Source organism: Poecilia reticulata, linkage group LG10 (genome assembly GCF_000633615.1).
Source record: "Poecilia reticulata strain Guanapo linkage group LG10, Guppy_female_1.0+MT, whole genome shotgun sequence".
Classification (NCBI taxonomy): domain Eukaryota; kingdom Metazoa; phylum Chordata; class Actinopteri; order Cyprinodontiformes; family Poeciliidae; genus Poecilia; species Poecilia reticulata.
Window position 1 is genome coordinate 15046752 of NC_024340.1, and position 13900 is coordinate 15060651.

Sequence of the window (13900 nt, forward strand, 5' to 3'; positions counted from 1 at the left end):
GATTGATTGATTGATTGATTGATTGATTGATTGATTGATTGATTGATTGATTGATTGATTGATTGATTGATTGATTGATTGATTGATTGATTGATACATACAGTGGCACTAATAAAAAAGAAAGTTTATCCTGCTTTGAAAGAAGAGATTTATTAACACTACTTGAGAAAATTAAAAGAGTTGGTAGTGTTTGTAACCTATGGAAGCCCATTTCTGTGACTGATGACAAAAAAACACCAAACTTGTGTCTCACAATTATGAGACAGTATCTTCTATGAGTTAGCTTGAATTGGCTCTGTGGTATTCTAAAGAGGTGAATGACAATTCATGGGAAGAAAAGGATGTTGCTAACATGAGGCAATACTTCAGAAGTTTTGGCAAAATCCCATGTCAAAAGAAGAGGAAAATAATAGACAAATTATCTCATAATGATTAGATAGATATGCCATAATACACTTTTTATCATCATTGTTGGAAATGGGCTTCTATGATAATCAGACTTGGAGACAGCATTTATAGAATCTCTCGAAGATGAAGATGGTATAAAAGAGTATGGCTTTTCTCCAAAGTAACTTTGAAAAGTCAGGTTCCAGTTTATAAATGTATAAACTTTATGTTTTAGAGATTTGATGGAACAACTAATATTTTTGGCCATAATCCACATGGAGATTACGGTTGTGCTAAGAATTTATCATCTGCTCCATCTAAAGGTTCCTGGTAAATGGAACCTTAAATTGCAGATTCTTGGTTGTCCTATCTGGAGAACAGTTTATGGCCGCATACCCAGATTTCCACGACCCACTTTAGGGTCCTGACCCCAACCTTTTGGCACCACTACTCCACAGAAATATAGCTTTAACTCATGATGTTTCACTTCAACCGTAACTCCCTTTTCTCCCTTACTCTAATTGACATGGCGTGTATTTTACATTCATAAACTTTATTATTAAAGCTCTAAACGGAAGATGACACCCTACGGACAATTTCTTCTCTTTCTCTTCGTTTTGGCTGCATGCGTTGTTCACTCCCCAGCTTCCATTTCCTTCCCCATTCTCGCTCCTCTCAGTGTTGACTGACGTTTCTGGCTGCGCTGCCATGGACTCCAACCCTCCAGCTTCCTGCCACAAATTGCAACAAGCGTGAACCTAAACAGTCGCTTCTGGACACCAACGGAGAGGCACCAACGAAGCGCTTTTTTTTTTTTTTTTTTTTTTTTTTTTGTTGCTCTAGGCATCAGAAACAAGTGGAGAAGGGAAATAAACAACTTTCGAGGATCAGAGCTTCCTGACAGCAACGCGGTTAGGATCCTGCTTAGGTGAGTGAAGGCAGACGCGTTCACTCAACTTTGTTTTCAAAGGCTTGACTGAACTGCGCAAAATCCGGAAAACCAGATGCTTAGCTCGGATAAAACGCGAACAGGAATATGAGCGATCTATGAAAACCGTAATCGAGGATAATAAAAGCGAACAATGTCGGTCTTTTTTCTGTATTTCTTTGCGTTTCCCCCGTGTAAGCTCTCAACAGAGAGGAACAAGTTAGTGAAATAAAGAGAAAGTGAGTTTTATTTAAAAAAAAAGAAAAAAAAAAGAAAAAAAAAGTTAAATATGGGCTACATGTTTAGCTTTTTTTAAAAATACATGTTTAGAAACATTATTTAGTGAAAGGATTTGATAATTATTTGGATTTCTTTCAGGCTGAGATCAACTTGCAGAACTTAATGTAATGTAATGATAACAACGTTTAATTTAAAAACACTTTAAATGTTTTCATAAGTAATATCGTCCAAGTATCTTAATAGAGTAGTTGTAGATGGAAATGAGATGGGCAAGAAAGATCTCCAGTAGCGGTCAGTCATGCAACGAATCTGAAGAAGCTTCTGACTGAAGACACTGTTGCCACATGACATGCAAACACCTCAATATCCAGGAGACAGAAAGACAACATTTCAGGATAACATGACTTGGATTACACAATCCCTTGTTAGCAAGCATTGCTAATCTGCATCATTTGCTTTTGCTATCCCCCCTTAAGTCTCGCTTTAGGGTTGGATAGAAAACCAGACAGAGAAACTTGGTGCTCTGCAGCGATGAAGCCTCCTTTTGTACTCCTCTGAGTTTTGAGGTCATAGTTCAGGTATCATGTGAGCTTTTGAGATGCTAACATTACCCCCAGTTGTAAAGAAAACAACAACACCTTATTGGCACAATGACAACAGTCCAGAGGTGAAAAAGTAGCATCAAACTTTGCTGCAGAAAACCAGGAGTAACTGTTCATAAAAAGCAATTCCTCAACCACATTATGAACTAGTTCTAGAACCCGTTGTATCTAGAACCAGCTTCATTAAACGTTAAAACTGGTTGTTTTGATTGTGGTCTGCTTAGAATAAGTTTCAAGAGTGTGCAGTGTGGTGGCATAAAAACACTGGAATGTTGTGCTTAGCAGTGAAATGGTGGAACATTGCACACATGGTCACAGCGCCTGCAACATTTAATAGCACCTCTGTAAAGAAAAACAACTACAAATAAAATCCTGGTTCGGCTCGAGCATAATCTCTCCTCTATTAATGATGCTGTTTTTGTTTGTTTCCTTCCCCTCACAGTGAGCGGGGGGAAAAAATGTAGATTCTTCTGTGTAACCCTCCAGTTGTTTTTACCGACTGTAGATTAGCAAAATGAGTAGCTTTCTTTGCAGCCATTTGCATTGCTTTGCAAGGGTTCCAGGCAAATCTTCTTTAGTTGAATGGCATTTTTTTTCTGTTTCTATAACAGAAAGTTGTAGATTAATTAAAACCTGCTAAAGTGATTAAGTAAAGCATATCTTCATTGGACGTCTTAGGAGTGGCAATAAATGTGGCAACAGCGATTTCTTTTTAAAAAACAAACAAAAAAATTATATTTTTTTCTTAATGTGGGATTTATTGCCCATTAAATAAATGAATTCACTGAAATGTGAATTATGTTGTAGGGTTTAATTTTGTTTAGAAAACAGTATCTTACAGAAAATGAGCCATTATTATCATTATGTAATTTATTACTGTGTGCTGGTATGAGCTTCAACGTGTCCATTTTACAGTGTCTTGTAAATTTAAGTAAAACATGTAGATAATTTTGGCATATGTTTCTGGGTTTATGGTTTAACTGGGCATTTGATGAGAAAGGGAAATGTCGAATCTTTACCCTCCAATCAGAAAAGTGTTTTTATGAAACTTCCAGGAAGAGATTGGTCTTACTCTTGAGGAATTAAGGTATGAGGTGAACAACATAACAATGACAAACTGCTGCCAGACGCAAAAAGATAAACAAGAGCAACCTGTTGAATTACCTTTTCTGAAGAAGAGTATCATCCATGTGATGTAAAGCCTTTGGCATGTGTTATATTTTTACAGCTCTTACGCAGTTGTAAAAGTTGTACAATTCTTACAGTGTGAGTGTTTCTTTCCCCTTCAAACCTGAATCACTCACTGAGTGAAACATGACTTTGTGGTAATTTGAGACACAAACCTTAAAGTTTTGAGATAAATGAACTTAAACCAAAGTAAACTTTTCCCTCCTCATTTTCACAGATTTTTAAAATGATTTGGTGTTTTTGTTGGTCAGCAGGTCAGAGTGGACAGTCTTGTTTGATGGAGTTAACTAGAAAGCAAACATCTGGGGTTCATTAGTATGAAAACCGCAAGCAAGTTGCACATCTGTGAAAACATTACTAGTCATGAATGAGAGACGGATGTTTCGTAATGACTTTATTTTCAGGGAAACCCTGATTAATTTTAACAAACAACTCTAAACCACATCCTACGACAGCTTAGTTTAAGTTAGCCTGTTCTGTGACAACATCCAGAGAATGTCTTACAGATATTAATGCAAATGATTGTTGATGTGTGAAAAGCTACATCAAAATAAACTGCAGTAAGTCGGTTTGGGTGTTGTAAAACATTAAGCTATACATTATATGCTTGGGTTCATTTAAGCTTTCAAAACTGCAAGATGGATGTACAACAAGGTTCGGTTTTAGGATGACTGCAATTTTCTTTAATTAAATACGGAGAAGCTAGTTAAAGAGGCATTAGAGATGTTCATGCTCAAATATGCAGATGACTCTTGTAATATATATAATTAATGACACAAAGCATTTTTTTATTGCTGTCTGATATTATATTACTCTAGACTTTTTCTCTTTTAGATCATTTTGGATTACCAAAGTTATTTAGAATAGCTAAAAGCCAGAATAAACAGGAACTAATTTTTTAAACACATTCACACATTTTTGCATTTTGCTCACAGATACCATGCTAATTAAGTCTGATGTAACAGGAAAAAAGATTTGTGGTTTTTATGCAGCATGTAAATATCTGTGTTCAGCTCTTTGTTGCATTTGATTAGCTCAATGTTTAAACTCCATCAAACTCTCTGAATGTATTTTACAATCAATGTCAGAAGTTATTTTGTTGTAACTGATCAGAGAAAAAATATAAAAAGTAGTTGAGATGAACTATTCTAGTATTTTGTCCTATAAGTGTCACTCATGTTATGAATCTGTGACAGCTTTCCTGTTGTGTGACTGTTTGGAGCCAATAAACTCACTGAGTTTTAAAGCCTTTGATGGCATCATATTACTGTAGTTTTAGATCAAAGCTATTATCATTGTAAAATACAGGGAAAAAATTACTTTTTATATTTATTTTTCTTCTGGCGCTCATGTGAAAGTTCAAAGGGGAAATCTGCTGTTGCTCAAAAAGAACACACCGGCCTGTCTCACATTTACCAAAAAGTGTCTTTGTGGTCCTCAAGAGCTGCGAGAAAATATTCTGTGGATTGACGAGACAAAATTGAAACTTTTTTGCTGGTAGGCTTTCCACTACTTCTGGTGCAAAACTGGCTTAGTGCCTCAGAAAAAGAACATTATATCTACAGGTAAGCAAATCTGGAGATGTTTTGTTGCTGTGATTGATAGAATCATTATTTTTACTCTCTAAAAGGTAATTCTGGTCCAAAGCACATCAGCAAGTCAATGTCAAAACTGCACAGAAATAAAAAACAAAACACAGGACTTAGCGTGGCCTTGCAAACTGCAGTCAAATCAGATTGAAATGCTGTTGTATGAACTTAAACATGCAGTTCATGCTGGAGAAGCTACTTGTAAAACTTAATTAAAGCAAGTAATTCTTAGAATTGTAAAATATCATCAGGAAATTAATTTATGTCAAGAAAACATTGAGAAATGAACTAATCTCAAGAAAACCATCGGAAAAAATATCTGCAGAAAACAGGAAATTAACTCGTTATCTCAAGAAAATCATTGGGAATAAGTACATGCGGACAAACCTCTTGGCTTCTGTAGTGGATAGATTTTTCCATTACTGAATGTAATTAGACTTTTGGGTTGATCACATTAAGACATGTTTAAAGATATACAGAAATTAATTTGTTTGTGCTGCATCTAAAGTAATATTTTCAGAACAAGCATGAGCAGCAATGACGTCCTGTCTGCTGCTGTCTAGGATTTTGGTTCTAGATGTGAAAAGATGTGTAGGTTTTTTAATTCTCATTCCTTAACGTAAGTGGAGATCATGAAGGATTATAAAAACCATCATAGGTTTTTGCATGTTCTCCACATGCATGCAGGGTTTCTCATTGGGTACTCTGACTTCCTCCCACAGTCTAAAAACATGACTGGGGGTTAAGTGAGTGCTCTAAGCCGCCCTTAGATTTGCGCATGTGAGTGTGCATTCACTCTGTATGTCTCTGTGTTGCCACCCGGAGTGTCACACTCCTTTGACCCAATGACAGCTGAAGCTAGGCACTGGAAACCTATTGACCCTGCAGAGACAAGCGGCTGTAGACGATGGATGTTTGTTTTGACATGTTAATGCAACAAAAACCCTGATATCTCCATGTTTTCTTTTCTTTTTAGGTTTTGTCGCCTACTGTCTTTAACATGGCTAACATGGAGCTGGTCATCAGGAACTCTAGTTCACACAACCAGTCGGAGGTTTTCACATCAGTCTTTAACTCCAGCTGCCGTTTTAATGAGGAGTTTAAATACATCCTGCTTCCTGTGTCCTACGGCCTGGTTTTTGTTGTTGGGTTCGTTCTCAACGCCATGGCATTGTGGATGTTCATAAAGATGCGCCCGTGGAACCCGAGCACCGTGTACATGTTCCACCTCGCCCTGTCCGACTTTTTGTACGTGCTCTCGCTGCCCACTCTCATCTACTACTACGCCAACCGCAGTGACTGGCCCTTCGGCGTGGCTGCCTGCAAAATAATCCGCTTCCTCTTCTACGCCAATCTCTACTGCAGCATCCTCTTCCTCACCTGCATCAGTGTGCATCGGTATCTTGGCATCTGCCACCCCATTCAAGTGCTGACTAAGGTAAAGTCCCGTCATGCTCACCTGGTGTGTGGCTCGGTGTGGTGTGTCGTGACGGTCTGCCTGGTGCCCAACCTCATATTTGTCACCACCTCAAGGAGGGACAATGACACGTTGTGCCATGACACAACCAGTCAGGAAGCCTTCGAACAGTACGTTGACTACAGTTCTGTAGTCATGGTGCTGCTGTTTGGCGTCCCCTTCATAGTCATTTTGGTGTGTTACTGTCTAATGGCGCGGACCCTGTGTCAGCCCAGACAAGGATTATCTTCCAGCCAGCAGACCTCCAGGTCGCGTCAGAAGTCCATCAAGCTCATCATCGTGGTGTTGGTGGTGTTCGCAGTCAGCTTCGTCCCATTTCACATCACACGGACACTCTACTACACGTCCCGTGTGCTGAATCTCAACTGTGAGTTCCTCAACATCGTGAACTTCACCTACAAAATCACCAGGCCGCTGGCAAGCATCAACAGCTGCATTGATCCGATTCTGTACTTCCTGGCTGGAGATCACTACCGCTCCAAAATGATTTTCATTCTTAAAGGGAGAAGAAACCTGAAATACAATCAAAGTATACCGAACAGCAGTTTGGGTCTGGTGGATAAGGGCTCGGCTCCCAAAGCCAGCGAAGAGGCTGAGAGATAGCGAAGAATACAAAGTAATAAATGTGTAATGTATTTCTACTTGTAGTGAAACCTTTCTCCTGAAAGACTGAACAATAACTATTGTCATAGATTTTACTTTCTATAAGTATGTTTTTTTTATTTACTGATTTATGTGAAAATATTTTTTAACACGTTCAAAGACTTTTTCAGTTCTTGCTGTAGTGACACGTCTATGCACAAACGTTATTTTTATCAAAGACATGGTTCCTTTTTCTGTGTACGATTTGCCACCACAGCGGTATTTAGATACAGAGACACAGATTTCAGGAACACTTTGGTTACACAACAAACAGATTCCTGACTTTATTTGGACTCGTCCTTAAGACTTGAAACTTGGCTTGAACTCAAGATCTGGTGTTCAAATCCCGCTCACATCTTTCTCCAAGTTGGCGAAATCTGAAAGTGTAGTTCATTTGTGTAAGTGAATAATATTGTCCCTTTGAGTGTTGTACTATATACACATGACTGGTTGTCATGGTAATGCTTTGCACAGTACTTGCCAGCAAAACGAGTTAATGGCAGCTTACAAATTCATCTGTTTTTGTTTAGCGAGAGAAAGAAAACCGTCAGTACTCGATGTCATGCACAAAATGCAGTTAGGCTCATAATTATTCATACTCACCTTCGATTTAGTTTTAGAGCAATCTTGGTTAGAGTGGGCCAGCCAAAGTCAGACAAAGATTTGGGCTGGTGCTTTGGCCAGAGGTGGGGGGTCATCACCAAAGACAAACAGTCAAAAACCAGAAGAAGCATGCAAAAAAGCTCAACTGAAATAGCAAGAAAGGTTTGATCGCAGTAACCCCAATAGTTTTTCTGTTTCTTTTAAGGGAGTGTGTAAATTATTATTGTTAAATGTTTGCATTTTATATTGAAATGTAAATAAAAGTAGATGCTTTTCTTTTTCAAAATTGGCACTCTTTTACATTGTCCTGTTGAGTGATGTCTGTCTAACTCCATATCAGAATCAAACTTTAAACAAAAATTATTTTAAAATCCAAATAATTTTGAGCTCAACTGTATTAAAATAGTGAACAATTGAAGCACAGAGTATAACCAGTAAGTCAGTATATTTATGTTTATATATAAATAGAAATGCATTTATATTTATACAGTATATAAATATAACACAAATACAAATAGGTATTGACAATAGGTAGGGTTTACCTACTTTTGTTAGTCTTTGAATGTAAAGCTAAATAACTAAAGGCTTATGAAGGAATTCAGTCATTTCATTTTGATGTACTGGAGAAGACATACATCTAATAATTGAAGGATAGTGGCTCTTCAGGATGGAAAACTCATTTATCAAACTAAAAGCGCCAGGACGAAACAATCACGTCCTACTTTATCCTTTCAGAAAAGAGGTAAAAAAAAAAATAGAATGAAATGTAATCTTCTCATTGTGTAGAAGTATAAGAGATTAATAAGCATTCAGTATTACCTCTCGCTGTTGAATCAAAGGTTTATGCTTAAATATATTTTTTTTAATTGATGCATTTTTATGTTATGAGAAGTGTGTCAAGAAGTGGGGATTGAGGTGAAGAAGAGAGACACAGGCTGGACCCAGGTTGTAGAGAAAGTGATTAAATTTAATGAAAGAAGCTCAATACAGTCCAGAACAGGCGGCACAGCAGAGAGTTTAGCAAACAGCTAAATACCTGTAGCAACTGATAACTGAAGACTGAAAAACAAGAGCTAAGCAAACTAGGACTTATCAGAATGACTGGAGAGCATCAACATGCAACAGTAGACAAGGACCCGACAAGAGACGACAACAGGTGGGTTTAAATACACAGGAAGGGTGATCAGGTAACTAGACACAGCTGGGAAGCAATCAACAGGGAAGACAGGACTAAACACAGAAAACCTCAAAAATAACTACACAGAAATCACAGATCACAACAAAGTCCATCCATCCATCTTCTTGCACCCTTGTCCCTTAATGGGGTCGGGAGGGTTGCTGGTGCCTATCTTCAGCTAACGTTTCGGGTGAGAGGCGGGGTTCACCCTGGACAGGTCGCCAGTCTGTCGTAGGGCAACACAGAGACACACAGGACACACACACACTCACACCTACGAGCAATTTGGAGAGGCCAATTAACCTAACAGTCATGTTTTTGGACTGTGGGAGGAAACCGGAGTACCCGGAGAAAACCCACGCATGCACAGGGAGAACATGCAAACTCCATGCAGAAATACCCCAGGCCGGGAATTGAACCCAGAACCTTCTTGCTGCAAGGCAACAGCTCTACCAACTGCGCCACTGTTGGTATCACAACAAGTGGCGCAACAACACCTTGTTGTGTAGTATCACAACAAAGTGATACTAGAAATGCAATCCACACCTCCACATGTACAGTAAGATGCAATAAACTAAAATTGAAATTACTAACATGAACTTAGATGCTATCTAAATATGTTTACATGTTGAATTGAATGCTTTGTTGTTAAATGTTTATAAGGTTTTGGGAATAATAAATGTTTAATGTGAGAGTGTTCATTTCTGTCATTAATCCAGTTCTATTCACAAATATTTTATTTATACCAAAGTGAAATTAAAAGTTGTTCCAACTCATATGATCTGGAAGAATCTCCAGTAGTGGTCAGTTTTGCAACAAATCTTAAAAAGCCTCTGACTGAAAACACTTCTTCAGATTTGTTGCAAGACTGACTTGACTTCTATTTGAGATTAAAAGACTAATTTCAGCATTTAGAGTATGCAAACATGATGCTATCAGTGCACAGTTCTATTTCTGTGAATATTTACAATAATGTCCAGAGTAAATTTCAAGAAAATACTGCTTGACTGATTTAAAAGTTTTCATTAAATAGAGTCCTACTATTTCTGCAACCCTTTCTTATGGTGTATGTCATTTAAACATGCTGTTTATATGTTAGTAAAACCAGGAATGAAATCTGGATGTTGTCTAACAGATGAAACGCCAGTCACACAATCCTCCCCAGCCTACAAGCAGTGTTTGCATGTTGCTCGGAAACAACAGCTGCAACAAGTCCTGTGTCGGATTCCAACACAGCTGTTTAAGTCCTTCTACATTCACAGCCGACTTTTCCCCCCTTAACTTTGAGAGAAAAGTTAAGAGTCAACCCTGAAAAACTCTTTGGCTTTCAGAAGTCGCCCACACCTCAGCATGGGGGAGAGTTGGCTTTCCTTCCCTCTCTTTACCTCTGGGAATGATGAAAGGAATTTCAAGGTCTTTTAACTCTGGGATAGTTTCACTAAAGCAGATTTTATGACTTTGGTAACTCACTGCTACAAATAACCCCATTTGCATGTACAAAGCTGTCTACCCCACTGTATTCCTATGATATGAACTGTAGGCACTATTAATGTAGTAATTACAGTTTAATAAAACTCATAAAGCTTCACAACCTCATGGTTGGACAGTCATGAACTGAATAAATCTGAAACCGAATGTCCTGCTAAAGGAAAATGCAGCTAAAATCAACATGTTGTTGATTTTAGCTGCAAAGTGACTTTTTAGGAGAAAGTGAAACTGAAACAATTCAACAGAAGTAGACACAACACAGGTTTTGTTTGGAATATGAGAACTGATTGTGTACGACCAAGGATGACAGTGAATATTTGACTTTTAATCAGCCAGAAACTATGCAGACAGAGTTGACACATTTATATTACTTTAAACCTGAAACATTTGAAAGACGAAATGTAAATAAAAAGCAAAGACCTTTGTTTTATAACATTTATTATTATTAAGACAATTAATGTTCTTTTACCTTCTCACTTTTATGTAATTTCTTAATGCTAAGTCCAAAAAAGCTGGAAAGGCTGAAGCTAAGTCTAGATAAGGATGTTAGAAGAGATGATGCGTAACAGATTTATAGGATATAGGATGAACCTTAATGCAAACACAGGACCAAAGTTTCCTCAAAAGTACAGCCTGCTCTCTCTTTTCCTGTCGATGACTTCACTGTCATTGACAGTGAAGTCATCTGTCAACAGGCTGGAGTCTGTTGTCCAGACTCCAGCCTGGATAACAGACTGGAGTCTGCAGTCCAGTCTGTTGTCCAGGCGAACATCGAGGTATTTACATTCCTCCACCATCTCCACTTCTCCTTCCATGAAGGAAATAAGATTTGATCTAACCCTGTTTCTTTTTAAATATACAATAATCACCTTGTTTTATTCATATTCAAGATGAGATGATTGTTTCCACATGCCACAAAGCAGTCCACCAGCTCTCTGAGCTCAGCTTCTTGGCCATCTCTGATTCACCTGACGACTGCAGAGTCATTTGAGTTTTTTTTTTAGATGACAGGACTTTGTTTTGAAATGAAAGTCAGAAGTGTACAGAGTGACAAGAAATGGTGAGAGTACAGTCCCCTGTGGTGCTCCTGGTCTGCTTCAGTCTCACAATCTGTGGTCTGTCAGGTAGTCATTGAACCCGACGATTGTTAAGGCCTCCACCTGTGTCTGTCGGAGTTTCTGACAAAGCAAATTGGGCTTTCTTTTGTTAAATGCACTGTCAAAATCAAAGAGCATAACCCTCACAGTTCATTAGTAACAGTGGATGTGTTAAAGCAACTCCAACTCGGCAAAAAGCAAACTGCAGTGGGTCTTATGTGCTCGTTTGCTCATGCAGATGGGCCAAAAGAAATCCCACCAGACCTTCGTGATGTGGGATGTCAGGCCAACAAGTCTATAGTTGTTAATGACTAATGGATGAGTTTTTGTGGAATCGGAACCAGACAGGATGTCTTCCACAACATCAGAACCCTTTCTTGGATCACGCTGTGATTGAAGAGGTTTTGCAGAATCCCATGGCTGCTCTGCACAGAGCTCCAGGACTCTGGGGCTGACACCATCTGGACCTGCAGCCTTGTTCCGGTCCAGCCTATCCAGCTGTTTCCTGAGACCGATAAGAAGGGTGGGGAGGCAAGGGAGCAGCCGCATCTCCTGATTTGGTTGAAGAAAACGTAGAAGCAGAAGAATCCATGACTGAGGTGTAAGATAAAACAGGTCTCACAGGAAAGCTGTGGGTCACAAGTTGAATGTCTGTTTGGCTGGGGGAAGGAGAAGAGGATGCTGAGCTTGTTTCTGAACTACTGAAGAATGAGCACCATTCATTGGCTCTGCCCAGACTTTCATCCATTAAATCCTTCCAGTGCTTGAAGCCTATGATCTCCTTCATCCCCAACCACACATCCCTGATAATGTTCCTCTGTAGTTTGCTCTCCAGACTCTTCCTGTACTCCTCTTTGCCATCTCTTCACTTTGAACTCCTTCTGTTTACTCCTCAGTAATGCCCAGTCTCCCTTCCTTGTTCAACGCTTCCTTCATTGGTGATCCAGCATTTTTATAATTTGTTGTTATTATAATAAGTCTGATTATTGTCAAAAACATATTTTTATGGAATTGTGGCATAAGAATTTACCTTACAGACAGTGCCACAATCTTCATAAACAAATGATTTGTCTAATGTGTGCATGTATGCAACCACGTTATTGCAGTGGGGTTTTTTTTGCCTATGTTTTATATTTACTCTCTGAGATATTTGTATTTGTCTATCCATCAGTTGAATACTTTAAGAAGTTTGTTGCAAATTGAAGGTGGGAAACTTTTGGTGTTGATTTCTATCCAGAGGTGTGTCCACTTCCGTTATCCACTATATATTAAATGATAAATAAAATCAAGACAATAAGATATGTCAGAAGGGGAGAGCTGTCTAATAGTGTAAAGGTGAAGGTACATGTAGAGATTTATGCTTTTTTTAAAGGTGGCACTTGTAATATACCCCTTTGTTTTTATTTTGCTGGAATCCAACATGTGTGGACTCATCCTGTAGTTGTGCTGTTTTTCTGCAGGTATGGCAACTCTACTCTATACTCTATACTCTTCATGTACGTCTTGCCTGATGACTGCAGGGATTTTCTCAAGCTTTTATCTCTGTACAAGTAAAATACCTTAAGGAGGAAGAAAATGTAGTTGTGCATGATGATTATTTGAGAAATCAATCTGTTGTTCTGGCCCAATTAAATTATTAAGCAAACTGCTATGTCAGATTAAATTACGATATTTATCTGTTGTGTGATCGCATCAACCATGAACTAGTATCATCTCATATTTTTACACATTTTTGTGCCATTTCTATAACTCCAATCTGAATCTTGATTGGGGCAAGTCAGTAGATTTACATTGTTATAATTACTATTCTAGTTATTTCAGGTTTATAATTTATCCCCACATCACTATTTATCAAATGAAAAAAAAAGTTTACAAATAAAAACTGAAACCTGAACAAATTTTACGCTTTATTACGAGCCTGACAAGCCTCGTAAAAAGGCTCATCAGCGCCTCCTCCTGGTTTAATTTAGGAGCGCAACTGAAAGGCACCGCTATCAAACGGACATTCACAATGATGCTTTATATTAAAATTCACTTTTCAGTTTACATTTAGTGATTGTTTTTTTATCCAGATTTAAATCGAGTCTGTTTTAAATCTGTAATATAAATTTACAACTAAAACGATTATTCACTAGATTTGTTCATAGATTTTTAAAAATGCTATTCCTTGTTTTCTTCACATAAACTCTTGATCGTAACATGTTTAAATAAAATGTACGACTATCTGAACAAAAAGTGTGGTCAGCACACGAACTCCGTCATCCCCCAAGCAATTATTTTTCAATCTCCACGTCTGACATTTGTCCGTTTTTTTTAAAGTGCACTCTGAGCAGTTACTGATTTAAATAACTTTAAATATTCAGTCAGCAGAAAAACAGGACGAAGATTGCGACCTGTCATTTACTTCAAAAACTACGGCTTGTGATGATTTTGATCATTATAATGATCAAAATCGCTATAGCGCTTTATTGCGTAAAAGGAG

At 38.1% G+C, this 13900-nt stretch overlaps 1 protein-coding gene across 1 annotated transcript; it reads left to right on the forward strand.

The window, feature by feature from the left end:
• Window positions 1-1080: 1080 nt before the first annotated feature.
• Window positions 1081-8856, forward strand: LOC103471619 (P2Y purinoceptor 4). Its single transcript, XM_008420748.2, has 2 exons — window positions 1081-1315; window positions 5911-8856. Exon 2 carries the CDS (start codon window positions 5935-5937, stop codon window positions 7012-7014), a length of 1080 nt encoding a protein of 359 aa, XP_008418970.1. The 5' UTR covers window positions 1081-1315; window positions 5911-5934; the 3' UTR covers window positions 7015-8856.
• The last annotated feature ends 5044 nt before the right edge of the window (window positions 8857-13900 follow it).